This window comes from Siphateles boraxobius, unplaced genomic scaffold, assembly GCF_051911475.1.
Source record: "Siphateles boraxobius isolate OS27281-9 unplaced genomic scaffold, OSU_SipBor_1 19, whole genome shotgun sequence".
NCBI lineage: Eukaryota > Metazoa > Chordata > Actinopteri > Cypriniformes > Leuciscidae > Siphateles > Siphateles boraxobius.
Window position 1 is genome coordinate 15699548 of NW_027508799.1, and position 18868 is coordinate 15718415.

The 18868-nt window shown below is 39.8% G+C and overlaps 1 protein-coding gene across 1 annotated transcript in view; it reads right to left on the reverse strand.

Annotated features, from left to right (window-relative positions):
• The window catches only part of LOC143741650 (copine-8), a 161428-nt gene that overhangs the window by 52217 nt on the left and 90343 nt on the right, over positions 1–18868 (reverse strand). Inside the window, exons 7-9 of the mRNA XM_077233941.1 lie at positions 6964–7027; positions 5921–6024; positions 3712–3816 (exon numbers count right to left, since the gene is read on the reverse strand). Of these exons, the coding sequence (XP_077090056.1) occupies positions 3712–3816; positions 5921–6024; positions 6964–7027 (273 nt within the window). The remainder of the gene's footprint in view (positions 1–3711; positions 3817–5920; positions 6025–6963; positions 7028–18868) is intronic.

Below are 18868 nucleotides of genomic sequence, written 5' to 3' on the forward strand. Positions count from 1 at the left end.
ATATTGCACACCTTGTATGATTATGTATGTTGAGAATGATGAGGAAAACTAGATACAATCTGATCTGATCCGTTCAGACCTTTTCTTTTCAAAACACATGTACATGATCATGATATAGTTTTGATTGAGCTTGTAAACAATAAGTCTTGTTATTTGCTGTTCAGGCTTATTGACTTTTTTTACTGCTTGTTTGAACATATATATATATATATGTTTTTGTTGTTGTTGGTTTACATTTATTTTCTGCCAGATGAAATTGGAATACTGTATTATGTATCATTCATTTAATAAATTCCAAAGCACAAATGCTTCATGCAAAAGTTTAACTATAGTAATAGCGATCCTTGCATTAGAAACAACTTTTTAATCAACTATTCTAAAGTAATATTGTTCATTAGCCTAAAGCTGTGTTGATGTCATGTTGGAATTATTATATTCATGAGATGACAACTCTGAGATTCTACAGAGTTGTTCATGTCGTTGGACTCAGAAATTATTCCATGTTAATTCTCATCATAACCACAAAAAAAAAATGTGTAGAGCTTTATTGTTGACGACAGATAAATACTTTAAATCACTGCACTAATTAACCTCTTTCAAAAACCAAGGATATCAGGTATAATTGGCTATAATAAAAACACAAGAACTTCCTTCAAATGTTCCATTTGAATCATTGAAAAAAAAAAAATTCCTTGAAGAAACTTGACATTTTTTTTGCAATTATAACAACTAATAATTAGCGTGAATTTGATCATTCCGATATGACTAAAATCAGACATACTGTGCTGTGTTTTAATGCTGTTTTTGAAGTGGTTATATAGAATTATATATATATTTAGAGCATTTTTTAAACATGGCCCATCCAATTAGATTTTAGAGCCAGAACTATCCATTTTATAATTGGACTACTAAAATCTCTCTATAAATCAGCTTACTCTTCCTTCCATGGCACTTTCTTTTCACATAACAGGGTTAGAGGGTCGGATTAGTGAGTTTTGACAGAAAATAATTACGACTTCTGCTGTCCGTGGTGTGACAGGCGAGTGATGAGTTTGCACGGTTCAAACAGAACAGCTCTGTCAATTACACAGAGCTTTAACGCAACACATGCTAACAACAACCCAATCCCCACAGCATCCCTTAGCACCCATTCTCAGTGTTATCATCAGCGAGACACTCCGTGCTTCTTTATTAGAGCGTCTGCATAGGCTTATCTCATGTCCCAGACTCCTCCGGATGCCCAGTGCTCTTTCTCTATGTCTGTCCGTCTCTCTCTTTCGTTTCCAACATGTTCAATCGGAGATAAAGCTGAGGCATTGTGTGGGAGAGTGCGCTACGGTACCGATCGATGCTCATCAGTGAGTGCCGCTACCGTAAGGAAGCTTCCTGCTTTATCTCCACCCAGCAAGAGCCCAGTTTGAGCTGCACATGATGGAGGCTTCCAGGATACAATGTTGCGCTTGGGATTCTCTGATCTGTTGGGTCTGTCTGACTATCTTATGTCTCTTAAAGTCCCCCTGTAGTCAATCATTTTATCCTTTAAACTCGTCTTTGATGACCAAAATGATATATTTGAAATTTTTCCCTTGAAAAAAAAAAGTCTTCATGCCATAAAATACACCATATTGCCAAACATATTGGGACACCCCTCCAAATCATTTAATTCAATTCATCAAGCCTCCAGATACACAGACTGCTTATACAAACATTTGTGAAAGAATGACTCGCTCTCAGGAGCTCAGTAAATTCAAGTGTGGTACCGTGATAGGTTGCCACCTGTGCAATAAGTCCATTCGTGAAATTTCCTCACTAATAAATATTCCACGGTCAACTGTTAGTGGTATTATAACAAAGTGGAAGTAATTGGGAACAACAGCAACTCAGCCATGAACTGGTAGGCCACGTAAATACAGAGCGGGGGCATGAGGCACACAGTGCACAGAAGTCGCCAACTTTCTGCAGTCAATAACTACCGACCTTCAAACTTCGTGCGGCCTACAGTTTAGCTCAAGAACAGTGCGTAGAGAGCTTCATGGAATGGGTTTCCATGGCTGAGCTTCTCCATCCAAGCCTTACATCACCAAGTGCAATGCAAAGTGTCGGATGCAGTGGAGTAAAGCAGCCACCACTGGACTCTAGAGCAGTGGAGATGTGTTCACTGACGTGAAGAATCACGCTTCTTTGTCTGGCAAACCGATGAACTAGTCTGGATTTGGCGGTTGCCAGGAAAACGGTGCATTGCCTTACTGCATTGTGCCACGTGTAAAGTTTGGTTGAGGGGGGATTATGATGAGGGGTTGTTTTTCAGGGGTTTGGCTTGGCCCCTTAGTTCCAGTGAAAGGAACTCTTAATGCTTCAGCATACCAATACATTTTGGACAATTTCATGCTCCCAATTTTCTGGGAACAGTTTGGGGATGGTCCCTTCCTGTTCCAACATGACTGCACACCAGTGCAAAAAGCAATGTCCATAAAGACATGGATGAGCGAGTTTGGTGTGGAGGAACTTGACTGGCCCATAGAACACCTTTGGGATGAATTAGAGTTGAGACTGCGAGCCAGGCCTTTTTGTCCAACATCAGTGCCTGACCTCACAAATGCTCTTCTAGAAGAATGGTCCAAAATTCCCATAAACACTCCTAAACCTTGTGGAAAGCCTTCCCAGAAGAGTTGAAGCTGTTATACCTGCAAAGGGTGGGCCAACTCCATATTAAACCCTACGGATCAGGAATGGGATGTCATTAAAGTTCATGTGCATTGTTAAAGGCAGACGTCCCAAACCTTTTGGCAATATAGTGTAGCTCGAATCAAAAAATTTGCCGCATTTATATTACGGTGTAGCCTGTGTTCTGTGTACAGCTGCCATCAGTCCCTGTAACCTCTGAAATGTCCTCAGAGGGACAACTTTGTCCTGCCCAAATGTGCAATATCGATCACGAAGGAAGTTGACAGAAAATATGCAGAGTTTACAGAAAAATGTTATTCATGACGTAGCAGCCGAATACAACAAAGAACTAGCGCCCTGCCTCACCCAGGTCAGGTACCGGCTTTGTTGAAATGCTCGACTAGTTGGGAGAGTGCCAAAACTGCCATGAACACGGTCGAGCCGACGCAGGACTAATATGTTACAGGGAGCGATAATAATGAAGTAACAAGTGTATTTTGTGCATACAACATCAAACCAGCTGTAACAAGCGGGTTATACAGACAATCACAGCGTCCGGCACAATTATAGGGCAGGCGCTGAAATCACCGCATACTGAAAAGACACAGAACACAGAAGATAGTGGTATAAATGCATTAGTCTTTGAGGTAATCCAGAACGAGCTCCCCACTAAGTCTCAAAAGAAAAAGCACTGTTTTCTTATTTTTTGTGAACGTAGGAGGAGCACGACCCCTTAGAACACAAATCTCAGGAAGCGCCTGTGATAAAGGGGCATCTGAGTGTGAAAGTGTATACGTCTTTCAGGTCCACCGCTATAAACCAGTCCCCGGATCAAATGTGCGCGAGGATCTGTTTTGTTGTGATCTTTTTGAACACGCGCTTTGCAAGTCAAATTTTTATTACGTTTTATTAACTTTAATATAAATACGGATTTTAGAATTTAATTGATGTATGATGAGTTGATCGGTTTACTGTATTTTAAATGTTATTCAAATGTGAGGAGATCAAACCTAAAAATACCTTAACACAGTAGAAAACACTCCATACCTGTCAAAATCGCCATTGCACAGGGCTCTGACGGGGATTTTAAAGGCTTGCCACACAGGGTTAAGTGTGTTCTTCACCACCTCTGTCTTATGACAAATAGTAAATCTGTAAGATAAAAGAAAATATTACAGTAATGCAACTGTCATCAACTTAATGATTGAGTTTGAAGTAAAAAGTTAACACATATGATCGCATAGTAATTTTTAAACACTTTTTTGACATAACTAAATCCGTTGATTGTGACCAAATTGTATTCTAAAATGTTTGAATTAACTGTCAACTCTTGTTTGAAGACATGTCTCAAATGCACTTTTAAAACTTGTAAAATGTAACTGGAATCTTTTAATGTTACACAAATCATTGCAGAATATCATGTTTGACTAAGCTGAAATCACACTTTATTTGGCAGACCTCACTGTGAAGCTATACAGAAATACTGTCTGTACAAACATATTGCAAACTGTCCAAAAAAGTTATTATTGTTGAGAATTTGTATTGGTTTTATTGCTAAGTATAAGCAACAGGGCTGTTTCAGAAACTGAACAAATAGTGGACATATTCGGTTTGACTTTCTGAAACTGGCCCTTGAGCTACACCTCCCTCAAAACCACAAGACTTGCTTAAAAAATCAGACTCTGTTCTCTAAAGGACAGAGACATGAATAGATTGCTCAGTTATGGGCTCAGTACACAGCTCAATACTGGCCTTTTTCCTATTTACACACATTTATTTTTACACACACACACACACACACACACACACACACACACACACACACACACACACACACACACACACACACACACACACACACACACACACACACACACACACACACACACACACACACAGTTTACCCCTTGTTCTCATGGTTCAGGAGGTAAGGGCTCTTTTTTAAGTGTGTATGTGTGTGTTTTAGGGGCCGTTTACACGACACCGTTTTCAACTGAAAACAGAAAACTTTTTAAAAAGTTGTGGCAGTTCATGTACACGACAACAGTGTTTTCGGGGTCTGAAAATGCAAACTTTTGAAAACGGGTTTCAAAGTGCAAGTCATGCACATGCCTATTACACATTTATGCTATAGGTGCGTAGTGTTTCTTTACAAAGTGACATTGCCAACTACTGGCATGGCATGAATAATACGGTGTTTTTAATCGTTTTCGTAGATCTGTGTGAACGGGGATCGTTTTCATAGGTTGTCAACTGTACGCGAAAAACGCAAAGTAAAATCTTTTCTGTTTTTAGTACATTGTCGTGTAAACGTACTCTTAGTGTTGCAGAAATAAATGATCTTAAAAATATCATGCTTTGCTGTGAGATGGTCTCAGGCTGGTACCAAGAAATGCCAAGTAATGATCCATCTCTGTCTGTTAGTTTGATCATTTATGGTAATAAAAACCACATTGTACACATTGTAATCATTAGCATTAGCCATTAGACAACATTAGCTTTTAGCGAACCATCTTCCTGTCTACTGTCTGCTAAATGTAACTGTAAATGAACCTCATAAGTAACGGATCTGAAAAATTCACTCACTCATGTTAAAGGGTTAGTTCACCCAAAAATGACATTTCAGTTCCTCAACTGAAAGACAAAAAAAGATGTTTTAAAGAATGTTGGCAACCAAACTGTTTTGTTTGTTTCAAACTCAAATTCCATTACATATAATATCTTCTTATATGTCCTACAGAAGAAAGTTGCTTTTTTTGGGGGGGAGGGGGGGGGTGAACTATCACTTTTAACTGCACGAGAGACTTGACTTATAAAAGACTCCAATATAATTGGATGTTAGTATATTGCTAAGCTAACAACATGAGTGGGATAAATAATCCCTTAAGAACATTACTATGTGTAGAAACAAACTGAAAAGTAGCTTCAAAACACAGCAGCAAAAATTCTTGTAGCTGATCTACACAAACAAAAGCACAGCTATTCTGAAATTTAACAGAAAAGCTGAATGACCCCTTTTTGTCTCTGAGTGAAGGAATCTGGAATTATTGAAGTACAGAATCAGCCAGATAAGAAGTGGTTGTTCCATTTCAAGCGAACCCCTGCTGATCCAGGTGCAAAGGACTATGGGTATGAACCTAAAGGAATTCAATAGAAAGCCAAGCCATTTCCCCAACACAGAGCCTGGAGATGAGATTAACGTTGTGGGCAGTGTGTGTAGCTGACAAGAATCCACTCATGTGTCTGTGTTACTCACGTTCCATCCTCATTGCTGCGATAAAACACTAAGAAGGGGTCCGATTTGCCAAAGAAGTCCTTTTTGTCCAACTTGTTGCCACAAAATTGCATCATCACGGACTCCTGCAGGGCGGGAATGTTTTAGAAAAGCAGGTTATGAGGGCAATGGGAGTGTACATATGGATTTAGAGCACTTAGCAGACATTGGATAACAATATAAGTATAGATGAACTGAGTATTTGGCCATTTGTGGTATTTGGCCATTTCTAGACAGCTTCAGTAGCATTACACAAATGCTAAATAGCTTGGCATGTTATATTTGCTTGACTACAATGCCCAGATGGCAAGGCTAAAAGGCCTAATCAGAAATCCATTTGACAAGCGTGTCACATTCACTGTCTGTGTGAAATGCAATGCTCCAGCAGGGAATGGGATAAGGTCTATTGGTCCCTGTTGTGAAAGACAAATTCCGCTAGCATTGTGGAGGCCTTTCTGTATTTATGTGTGTGTGAGGACAGCTGGAGTTCTTGGCGTGCACTATTACTGAATCCTGTGTTATACAACTAAGATAAATACTTTGAATAGACCATAACAGACATGTAGAGAAGCCAAATTATAAGGGATTTCAATAGAATTTTACATTAGTATGATGCATTAGCAAAGATGTAAACCATAAAATCAGCAATATTGCAAGAGACTTGGATCATAATTGATTTCAGTACAGTTTGACATCAGCATGTTGCCAAGCTAGCAAGCAATGTGATGCTATTGACACAATTTCATTTTCAAAAATCCAAATTATAAAATCAGTGATGGAAGTGCACAGGAGTCTTGGCTAATACAAAAGAGTTTAATGTTAGCATGTTGCTAAGCTAAAAACGTATCACTCTACACACACAATTTCATTCGAAGATCGACTAGTTTTTCAATGTTTGTTTATACTTCTGTATTAAATGACAAATGAGTATATACTGCATGTTTTTGGTAGGCAACTACCAATTGGCAGTTATTGATTTAGTGAGAGATTAGACCTGAATTCAAATTATCAATATTAGCTCTTACCCTGCAGTTGTTAAGCTCCTCAGCCTTCACAATAATTTTCCCACATTTCTTCCCTGGAATCCCCCTGCGTATGACAAAACGAAAGTATTCAGGTCATAAATGTGTTGGACAGTGATATTGTATAGAACTGTTGTAATACATCATTTAGCCAATTTTTCAATGTATCATGTATACTAAGGTATTAAAATAGTACTCCATGGTACATCATGGTATTAACTATACTATAAATGGCAAACATACACAGTAATAATAACCATAACACAATACAGGTCCTTCTCAAAAAATTAGCATATTGTGTTAAAGTTAATTATTTTCCATAATGTAATGATAAAAAATTTAACTTTCATATATTTTAGATTCATTGCACACCAACTGAAATATTTCAGGTCTTTTATTGTTTTAATACTGATGATTTTGGCATACAGCTCATGAAAACCCAAAATTCATATTTCAAAAAATTAGCATATTTCATCCGAAAAATAAAATAAGTGTTTTTAATACAAAAAAAAGTCAACCTTCAAATAATTATGTTCAGTTATGCACTCAATACTTGGTTGGGAATCCTTTTGCAGAAATGACTGATTTAGTGCGGCGTGGCATGGAGGCAATCAGCCTGTGGCACTGCTGAGGTGTTATGGAGGCCCAGGATGCTTCGATAGGGGCCTTAAGCTCATCCAGAGTGTTGGGTCTTGCGTCTCTCAACTTGCTCTTCACAATATCCCACAGATTCTCTATGGGGTTCAGGTCAGGAGAGTTGGCAGGCCAATTGAGCACAGTAATACCATGGTCAGTAAACCATTTACCAGTGGTTTTGGCACTGTGAGCAGGTGCCAGGTCGTGCTGAAAAATGAAATCTTCATCTCCATAAAGCTTTTCAGCAGATGGAAGCATGAAGTGCTCCAAAATCTCCTGATAGCTAGCTGCATTGACCCTGCCCTTGATAAAACACAGTGGACCAACACCAGCAGCTGACATGGCACCCCAGACCATCACTGACTGTGGGTACTTGACACTGGACTTCAGGCATTTTGGCATTTCCTTCTCCCTAGTCTTCCTCCAGACTGTGGCACCTTGATTTCCGAATGACATTTGCTTTCATCCGAAAAAAGTACTTTGGACCACTGAGCAACAGTCCAGTGCTGCTTCTCTGTAGCCCAGGTCAGGCGCTTCTGCCGCTGTTTCTGGTTCAAAAGTGGCTTGACCTGGGGAATGCGGCACCTGTAGCCCATTTCCTGCACACGCCTGTGCACGGTGGCTCTGGATGTTTCTACTCCAGACTCAGTCCACTGCTTCCGCAGGTCCCCCAAGGTCTGGAATCGGTCCTTCTCCACAATCTTCCTCAGGGTCCGGTCACCTCTTCTCGTTGTGCAGCGTTTTTTGCCACACTTTTTCCTTCCCACAGACTTCTCACTGAGGTGCCTTGATACAGCACTCTGGGAACAGCCTATTTGCTAAGAAATTTCTTTCTGTGTCTTACCCTCTTGCTTGAGGGTGTCATTGATGGCCTTCTGGACTGCAGTCAGGTCAGCAGTCTTACCCATGATTGCGGTTTTGAGTAATGAAACAGGCTGGGAGTTTTTAAAAGCCTCAGGAATCTTTTGAAAGTGTTTAGAGTTAATTAGTTGATTCAGATGATTAGGTTAATAGCTCGTTTAGAGACCCTTTTAATGATATGCTAATTTTTTGAGATAGGAATTTGGGGTTTTCATGAGCTGTATGCCAAAACCATCAGTATTAAAACAATAAAAGACCTGAAATATTTCAGTTGGTGTGCAATGAATCTAAACTATATGAAAGTTTAATTTTTATCATTACATTATGGAAAATAATGAACTTTATCACAATATGCTAATTTTTTGAGAAGGACCTGTATTACCATGGCACCAAAACATAAAAAAAATCTAAATAAAACCTTTAATTAGGTAACAAATAACAAAGCTTCATATTAATGTTCTATTCATTGTGAAAATATGGCAAATAAAGTCACAATGTTTCTCAGTAGTACACTGGTGTTTGTGTAGATCAGCCTCTCTGATGGATTCTTCTGCTGTTGGTAGTATAATGAATTGACTCTTGCACAGAAAACTCGGTGGATGAAGTCTTGATTAAGGTTTATTAACACTCTCTCATGTGTGCAGAGTTTAAGTGAGTGTAATTGGATTGTGGCTGTGCCATTGTGCTCTGGGCAAAACCGAGCTGTCATTTAGAAAAGTGAGTATTGCCTGAGTACTTTATTAGAACTGGACTTGATCTATGAGACTGTCAAGCCCCATAATTAACAAAAATATTATATTATATTATATTATTACTTAAACCATATGATAGATAGTGTACAGTATTTAAAGTTGTTCAACTAAAACATCGCCCTTCTGCTGTTTGAATATTGATTCACACAAAATTTAATTTAAATCTATAGTATAATAACAATGAAAGAATGTTCATATTTAATGTGAACTTAACCCAGAAAATGAAAACTGTGTCATATAAAACGCGTATGACTTTCTTCTGTGAAATGCAAAACATGACTTTAAAGAATATCCTGGCTGCTCTTATTCATCTAATTAAAGGTGCTCTAAGCGATGTCACACGTTTTTAGGCCAAAACATTTTTTGTCATATATAGCAAAAATCTCCTCACTATCTACTAGCTAGCTGTCTGTCCCCTGAACACACTGTAAAAAAAACGGGGTCTCTGCAGACACCCCGGGCTCCAAAAATGGCAACAAAAACAAACTGGGCTAACCCGCACCACGAAACATAACAAACTGTTCCAACCAATAACCGACAAGAAGGATTTGGGGGTGGGGTTTGGGGGATTAGTATGCGGATGAGGAGGAGGGAGGGTCTAGCTAGCCTCCGTTTTGTTTGACAACACTTTAAACGTCAACAAGAAGTGACGTCACCCGACATCGCTTAGAGCACCTTTAAGTGAATTAGGATTGGGGCTTTCAAGCTTCTGAATGACCAAAAAGCATCATAAACTATCATATTGTCACGGATACACCAGCGTCAGCGCCAGACCTCTACACTCCGCCCACTCATTCAGCATCCCCAGAGTATTGATCATCTGCACCTGTCATCACCTGCCGGCAATCTGCACTCACTTCACCCACACCTTAAAACACCACCTGTTCCCTCACACAGTTGTCTGGTCTCGTCGACTCACCATCGACTTCCTGACTCTCTCAACCGAGACTTCTCAAACTTACCTGCTACAAGTACCTACCTGCTTCCTGAATTCCCGCGCAGCTATCCCGGTCATCCAGTGTTCAGTCTCCCTGCTATCTTCAGTCTCAACCACCCCTTCATCCTGCATCAGATAAGAGATTCTACAATTACCGATTCTGACATCGACTCTATCTCCAATACCCATTCATCACACACTTTCCTGCCGTGACTGTTCCTGAGTGCTTTAAATAAAGACCATTACACTTTACCTGTTTGTGTCGTTCTGATTCATGACAGAAGACCAGACCATCATGCACAAACCAACAGATCACGGCGAAGAGGAAGCTTCGACCCCGGTCAAATTCGCTGATGTTTTGCGGGACATTCAACGCGCCATTACACCACCCCCCATCAGTCCTTCTCCATCTGCCCCTGTCAGTCCCATGGCCCGACCAGCGCCCTACTCTGGCGCGGAGGGGCAGTGCAGCGGTTTTCTTCTGCCGTGCGAGCTGTATATGGAAATTAACGCCTCACAGTTGCATTTGTCATCTCTCTCCTCACCGGACGAGCCCTTCTCTGGCCGCCAGCGCTGTGGGATGATCATTGACCAGTCGCTCAATAATTTTCTGATTTCATCGGCCATTTCCGTGAAGTGTTTTCTCAAGCCATGAACGTGCTTTCTGTGCGGGATCAACTATTTCGCTTATGACAAGGTAAATCATCAGTTTCTCCTTATGCTTTACAGTTTCAAACCCTGGCAGCCTCCAGCGGATGGAATGGGTCGGCTCTAAAAACAGCTTACCGTCAAGGTTTAATTCATGAGATTTGTTTAAAGCTAGCCATTTACGATGACGTGATTGGGCTTGAAAGTCTCAATCAACGTTCCATTCGTGTGGACCAACGCCGCACTGCTTGCCAGCTCGCATTTCAATAATTTATGTCTATACTGTGGATCCGCTGGTCACCAATTCATCTTCTGTCCAGTTCGTCCCCCACGACCGGCGGTGAGTACAGTCCGTCTCCATTTTCCCATTTCTCAAATGAAATACACTCCTGTTCTGCTAACTTACCTCCAACGATCTCTTCCAGCACAAGCGTTAATCGACTCTGGATCCGCTGGCAATTTCATCTCACTCTCCACTCTTCAAAAATGTCAGACCCGTCAAAGACCCATTCCTCAGACTCTCCTCGTTCAATCCATCCTGGGGAAACCGCTCGGTCGTGGGTGGATCGGTCACAGCAGTCCCACCAAAACTATGAGGATTGGCTGCCTTCATGAACCGGAGCTTCCGTTTCAGGAGCTGACATCATCCTGGGACGCCCGTGGCTGGAACTCCATTCCCCAAACATCTGCTGTCTTCAGGTGAGGTACTTCAATGGGGAAGTGACTGCTTCACTCACTGTCTCTACACAATCAAGAAGATTACTCTCTCATCACCAACTCCGGTCCTTGAAGTCACCATTTATTCCATCTCCGTCGAAACTCCATGAGATACCAGTCACCTACCGGTCGTTCCAGGATGTCTTCAATAATCAACTGGCTACCAAACTTCCACCACATCGGCCATGGGACTGTGCGATCGACCTGCTGCCTGGGGCGGTACTACCGCGTGGTAAGATCTACCAGTTGTCCATCCCGGAACAGAAGGCCATGGAGGAGTAAATCGAGGAGGCTCTCCGTCAAGACTACATCCGATTATCTAGATCCCCTGCCGCCTCCAGCTTTTTTTTGTAGGTAAGAAGGGCAGAGGCTTGCGCCCCTGTATAGACTACCGGACCCTAAACAACTCCACTGTCAAATACTGGTATCCCCTTCCTCTGGTCCCAGCCGCCTTAGAACAACTCTGTGGTGCTTGGCACAAGAGCCAGGTCGACGCAAAAATATCGGAAACCCCATTATACTAACCTGGGCAAATGGTCTGGCTCTTCATCAAGGACATTCGGTCTCGGACAGCCCTGCTGCAAGCTGAGTCCCAGATACTTCGGTCTGTTCGCTATACAGAGGCAGATCAACAAAGTCACCTACCGATTATCACTCCCCTCACACTACCGCATCTCACCTTCATTCCATGTCTCACTACTCAAGCCTTACACTAATCCTCTCACTCCTTCCTCCCCAGGGTCTGGTGCTGAAGACGTACCTCCTCCTACTCCTGTGGATCCCGCGGAAGAGAACATCTATCGGGTCCAAGACATTCTCGACTCCCGGCGACGGGGCGGCCATCTAGAATATTTTGTCGACTGGGAAGGTTTTGGCCCTGAGGAGAGATTTTGGGTCCACCGGGTTGACATTCTAGACCCCACACTCCTACAGGAATTCCACTCTGCTCATCCCAGTCGCCCAGCGCCAAGAGGTCATGGTCGTCCTCGTCGGCGGTCTTTTCCGCCCTCAGCAGGTGGCCGTGGGGGGGGGGTTTGGGGGGGGGGGGGTACTGTCTCGGATACACCAGCGTGAGCGCCAGACCTCTACACTCCGCCCCCTCGTTCAGCATCCCCTGAGTATTGATCATCTTCACCTGTCTTCATCACATGCCGGCAATCTGGACATTCATCACCCCCTTTGTGACTGTTTCTGAGTGCTTTAAATAAAGACCATTACACTACCTGTTTGTGTCGTTCTGATTCATGACACATATAAGTACATACACCAGCTTTGTGTCATAAACAGACCAACATTTAAATCATTATTAACTTGAAATCTTCCCCTCTGCTGTAGCTCTACAAATAAAGTGTCATTCATGTTTTTCAAACATTTCAAAGCTTTAATGGAGGGGACACTTTAGTGAATAATCATTAACTATCACACAAAGCTTTTGTATAGCTGCAGAAGATTGGAATATATTGGATATGTTTTGGTGCATTTATTGCACAGCTTGAGTCTCATTTCATTTACTCGCCTGACAGAATTTTAATTTTTAGGAAGGATGAATTCAGGTAAATCAGGACACATGCATTTTGCCATTGAGATGACTAAGAAAGAAATGCCCCAATTATCCTGAACAAACCCTACATGTGAAGGAGATTTCAAGATAGCTGCCATCCTGACCCACTGTAAAAGAGTTCTAAACACTCTAAATGGCATCTTTAATTCACCCATTGGACTACTACGGTATAATCTGATTTACGTAAAGTAATTACGGACTTTCTTATTTACCTTTACTGGTTATTTGTTACATTTAATGGTTTCTAATATTTGAATAATGTCTAGTTTTAATTAAAGGGAACCCACGATTTAAAAAATAATTAATAGCTTACATTGTATTTTTGTATTATGAATATATTGATATATCTGGTTAAATCTTTGTGCTGTTAGCTTGATTAAATGTCAAACTTGAGAGTAAATGTCAAAATTGTTAGAGCCAGTTAATCAAAAGTAACACAAGAAAATGCTTTAAAATTGTTACAAAAATGTTAAAAATCTAAATGCTTTTTTAAAAAAACTTTCTATTCATCAAAGAATACACACAAAAAAAGTAGCTGAATCATATATTCACTTATATCCAACACTTCAACTTTAAGAGTGAGAATTGGGCCAAAATAACTACATTGCAGTTCATGAATTAGTTTAAGTTTAATTAGTTTATTATTTATAAGTTGCAGGGTAACAAAAAACTTTGAGTGCCGAGAACATTTTAAAGAGGCAATCATGACGTAGCAAAACCAAACCTTGCTTTGTATGTCATAAGGTGTAAGACAGCTGATAGACTGAAATACAGGCTTTTGCTGTACATAACTGGAAAATATTACAATGGAAGACAAGATGTGTGAGAAACCCTGTCGTCACCATGACAACCCCAAACTGTGCGACAGAGGGACCCAGCAGAGATATCTAAGAAATATGACTAAGATGTCATCTCATACATATTTCAGGCGAGCAATTTAAAAACATTTTAGTGGAACATTATATTGAAATTGGTCATTGTTGAACAAAAAGATTTAAAAGCTGAGAATCTTGTACAGACTATGAATCTGATGCATAACAGAAGACTTACTGATGCAGTTCAATTATATATTTCTGTACTGCACATCTATAACTCCAAAGTTTAGTATGCAATGTTATTTCAATCGGGACCTTTTTGCTGTTTTGCTTTGTTAAAACGAGATTATAAAGAGTAAAATAAGCACATGGACATAAACACAAGATAAAGCATCAAAATAATAATGAATTAAAATGTATTTTATTATTATTCATACAGCATATGTTTTTTTGTCAATTTTTGAAAGTTGAATCATCACATTTCAGTACTATTAATGATAATGCTAAATGATTTCCAGTGTAAACCAGAAAACATTTCTAGTTTTGTACCTGGAAAGGCCTATAATAGAGCTGTGAAGGTATATGAGACAGGAAAAAGTGTGAAAACACTGTAAACTGTAAAACAACTGTAAAAAATTATATGATCAATAAGTTGTGACAACATATGTTTTAAAATCGCTTTAACTCATCGAAATAGTTTTTTAGGGGGGGGAAAATCCAGCTTTTTTTTTGTTACTCAAGATTCAACAAATTTTTAAGTCAGTTTAATATAATTTAAGTTGAAATGACTTAAACATCCAAGCTGATTGTACTTAACAATTTAAGGCAGCAACTTTTTTTACAGTGTGCTTTCCAACAACTCCTCTCTTCTATAAAACAAAAATAAATATTACATTTAAATGTAAGCATTTGTCCAAGGTTCTTCTTCAATATCTTGGTCTCTTTGTGATAAAATATATGACAAGCAAAATTGTTCTAATATTACGTTTTCAAACCTCACTTTCTTGAATCAAACACACAGAGAAATGCTTTCATACCTTGTTATTATTATTATATATTTTTTTTTACGTTTAGTCCCTCCTGTAAGTCCCAATCAAGATGCATGCATTTGCAATCAGCGTCTCGAGTGAGCAAGGTAATTAAGCACTGGTGACACAGCAGTGCAATGCCTGTTTTTTCTGTCTGTGCGTGTGTAATTATCTCCCCTCGGTCGACGGAGACCTGAATGAAATAACAAGTATCATCAAAATCAAACCGTAAAGTGCTTCTTTTTCTTACGGTTTCATTTTTTTTTTATATATAGAAATGCATTTAAGAAATGACTCTTGATTTATATTCTCAGAAAGGAACGGGAGTGATAGTCAAACGGTCATTATTTGCAGTGCTTCAGCTCATCACTGAAACTTTGATTCTCCCCGGAGCTTCTTGGCACCAATACTGTGTTGTCAGTTGACTTAACTTAATAAAAGTGAGGAAACCCATTGCCTTAAAATTATTAAGTAAACTTGAAAAAATTAAGTTATTTGAACGTGACAATTCCACATAAGTTATTTTTTCAATTAGGCATGAAGTTTATTTACTTAATAATTTTAAGGCAACGGGTTTCCTCACTTTAAGTTAAAGTGATAGTTCACCCAAAAATGAAAATTAGCCCATGATTTACTCACCCTCAAGTCATCCTAGGTGTATATTGCATTCTTCTTTCAGACGAAAACAAAACGTCCTGGCTCTTCCGAGCTTTATAATGGCAGTGAATGGCTGTTTCTGTTTTGATGTCCATAAAAGTGCATCTATCCATCATAAAAGTGCATCTATCCATCATAAAAGCGCATCTATCCATCATAAAAGTGCATGTATCCATCATTAAAGTGCTCCACTCGGCTCCGGGGAGTTAATAAAGGGCAAAGCGTTTGTGTAAGAAAAATATCCATATTTAACACTTTATAAAGTAAAATAACTAGCTTCCGGCCAAACGAACATACGGATTCCACTTCTATAAAGCAAAAAAAGTCTAAAGCAAAAAAGTCTAAAGCAAAACGCATGAAGGAATCATAAAAGGAAAAAGGTAAAAGACTGTGTTATTCTGATGGAATAAACTACTCATTCAACGAAGCACTCTGATGAAAACAATATCAAACTATTTCCAATAAATTTCGATTAATTATAAGAATATTTCAAATATAATATATAATGTAGAATGTTTATGTAGTTTGAAAAGATTAAGTCATTCCACAATACTTCATAGCGGTTGTTGATGAGCTCATTTGCCACAATTTACATTTCTACACAGTTCTCCGATTGGATCTCTCTTCAGAATTATAGGTAGTGTAGATCTTACTCACAAATTTGTCTATTAAACATGATTTATTTTTAGAATTTAAGCTGAAATTATACTGATAGTATACTGACTTGCAACTATTTGCTTTTCAGGATATTCAGGACAATCTAAATTTCGAATTTAAGCACTGGTCAAGCTCAAGCCAGCACAATCAATCTGTCAAGCCACCATATAAAACCCAAGATGACATATTACATTTATTCATTTAGCTGACGCTTTTATCCAAAGCGACTTACAATTGCTATATTTCAGAGGTCGCACGCCTCTGGAGCAACTAGGGGTTAAGTGTCTTGCTCAGGGACACATTGGTGTCTCACAGTGGATTCGAACCCGGGTCTCTCACACCAAAGGCATGTGTCTTATCCACTGCGCCATCACCACCCAAATAAATCATATGCTTCCGACCTTCTTTAAGGTCTTAATTATGAATGAATTAGATTTAAGTAGTTATATTTAAATATATCACTTATATGGCTTAAATCACAACACTTGTCAGTTTGCACTGTCAGACATGAATGTATTGCTCTCAGCAAACACTTACCTCTCCCACACATGCATGTACAATTGTATAAGCGTAAATGTTTTGCACTCATTTAGATTGACCTTCAGACTAACTCAGAAGTCATTCGACAGACTATTCAAACACATTAGAAACAGAATAGCACATCTCCTAAGCTCTCCGCCACTACTGCTCGAAATAGCAACATTCTTTCCTTTCATGCAGCGTCTCCCGAATACGATTGGCGGGGTGATTGAACTGTGTAATTAGCTGTAATTAACAGTCATTAGGGTTGTTAAAGCCCCCCCCCCCCCCCCCAACCCCGTCGGGGCTTGGCCGCAGGTGTGGGATTTTGCCGTGTTTTAACGCTTCCAAAACAACTTTTGTAACCCTTGTCATTATAGTACAGCTACATCCAACAATAATTCAAATTTGCTGAGGTTACTATTGCTCTATTAGGGTTGTTTTTTGAACAAACACCTAACATTAAAGGTGCGGTTTTGGCAAAATGTCACGGGAAACAGTGTAGCGATGTATGACGCACAACTCACACAGAAGTCATTTTAAAAACAAGAAGCTTTCTGTTTGTCAACACGGCGAATCCATGTGAACAACTTGAACCTATTGCGAAATCTGTGGAAATTCATGTACAATTTTAAAATTGTCATGTATGTTTCCTTGTGCCATGTGCTCTCATGTCGATTGTCCTCCCCCTCCCATCTTGTTACCTGATTATTAATTCATTTTCCCCACCTGCCCTCCCTCGTTACCTGCCTTGTTTGCTCCCTATTTAGGCCACATTTACACATAGCCGGGTATTTAGAGAAATTATTATTTCCCCACCTCCGTTTTCAAAAATAACATTGTGCACACAACATCGTTTTCAAAAAAGTTGTCATTTACAGCAACCGGAATACGCCGTCGAACGCCATCATAACTATGCCAAACATAACGTTAAGCATTTTCTGGCGCATAATGTGACGTTTGAGAACCTAAAACCCTGTTTCTCCCAGTTGACACTGCAACACATAACGCCGTTATCAAAAATCTCCACTTTGGCCAGAGTTTTTAGAAATAATCGTTTTCTGAGATAAAAACGGGGTTTTCGTGTAAATGAGAGGCCAAACCGCAGGGAAATATCTGCATTTTCCCTTTGTGTAAACGGGCATTATTCTCTTTGTGTTTGCAGTTCTGTGCTGGATCGTTGTTGAATGTTATGCCAAGCCGTGCCAAGTTTTGCCAATTCATCCCCCCAGCACCCTGTTTTTGTTTGTGTTTTGATCTTGTTATTTATTAAATAAAGCCAATTATTGTTTCCTGCACTTGAGTCCTCCCTTCACTCTCAACCCTGACACTAGTAAACTGATTTAATGCATGCCATTTTGTCCACATTGCAGAACTTCCCCCGATGGTAAAGCCTCAAAACAAAACGTGTCCCTATAATCATTTGACGCCACTAACCGTGTTTTTTTGTTTTTGTTTTTTTGTTTGTAAACTATATTATCACCCAGCTCTAAACTGCTAAATATGGACAAACAGGCATTAATGCATTAGAAACATTAGCGCTATGAATTCATTATGAATCTGTGAAAAGCGCCATACAAATAAAATTTACAACCTTCAGTAAACAGACTGTGGGTGGCCCATGGGCGAGATATCTGAGGATAAGACTACAGTATGGTTTACAAAGGGCAGTTTTTTGTCTGATTTTCTGTCCCTTTTTTCCCTCTCAGGTTTCTACACCTGTCTGGCTTCAACAGGTGGGCATTTGTGTTTTATTAGTTGCAAATACATTCAAAGCTACAAGTACTCCAAACAGCAGGGATGTACAAAACCTCAAATCACCTTGTTCTTCATTCTCTTAAACAACAGCAGTGGTCTGTCTTTATCTGGATGTAATGAGCATGTTGATATGAGGCTCTGCTTAGCTAATGGAGCAACGGTGCAGGGACACCCAGACGCAGCGACACGCTGAGCTCCCACTGACAATCTAATGAGCCTGCTTTGATAACCGACGCACCGAAGAAAATGTATGTGAGGCAGGCCTTTACCACCCTTCATGAGAAAGAGTTGAGGTACTCAGATCAGAACCTAAACGGACTTCCAAGTCAGGAAGAAAAATGCTAGCTCAGGTGCTGAGTGAC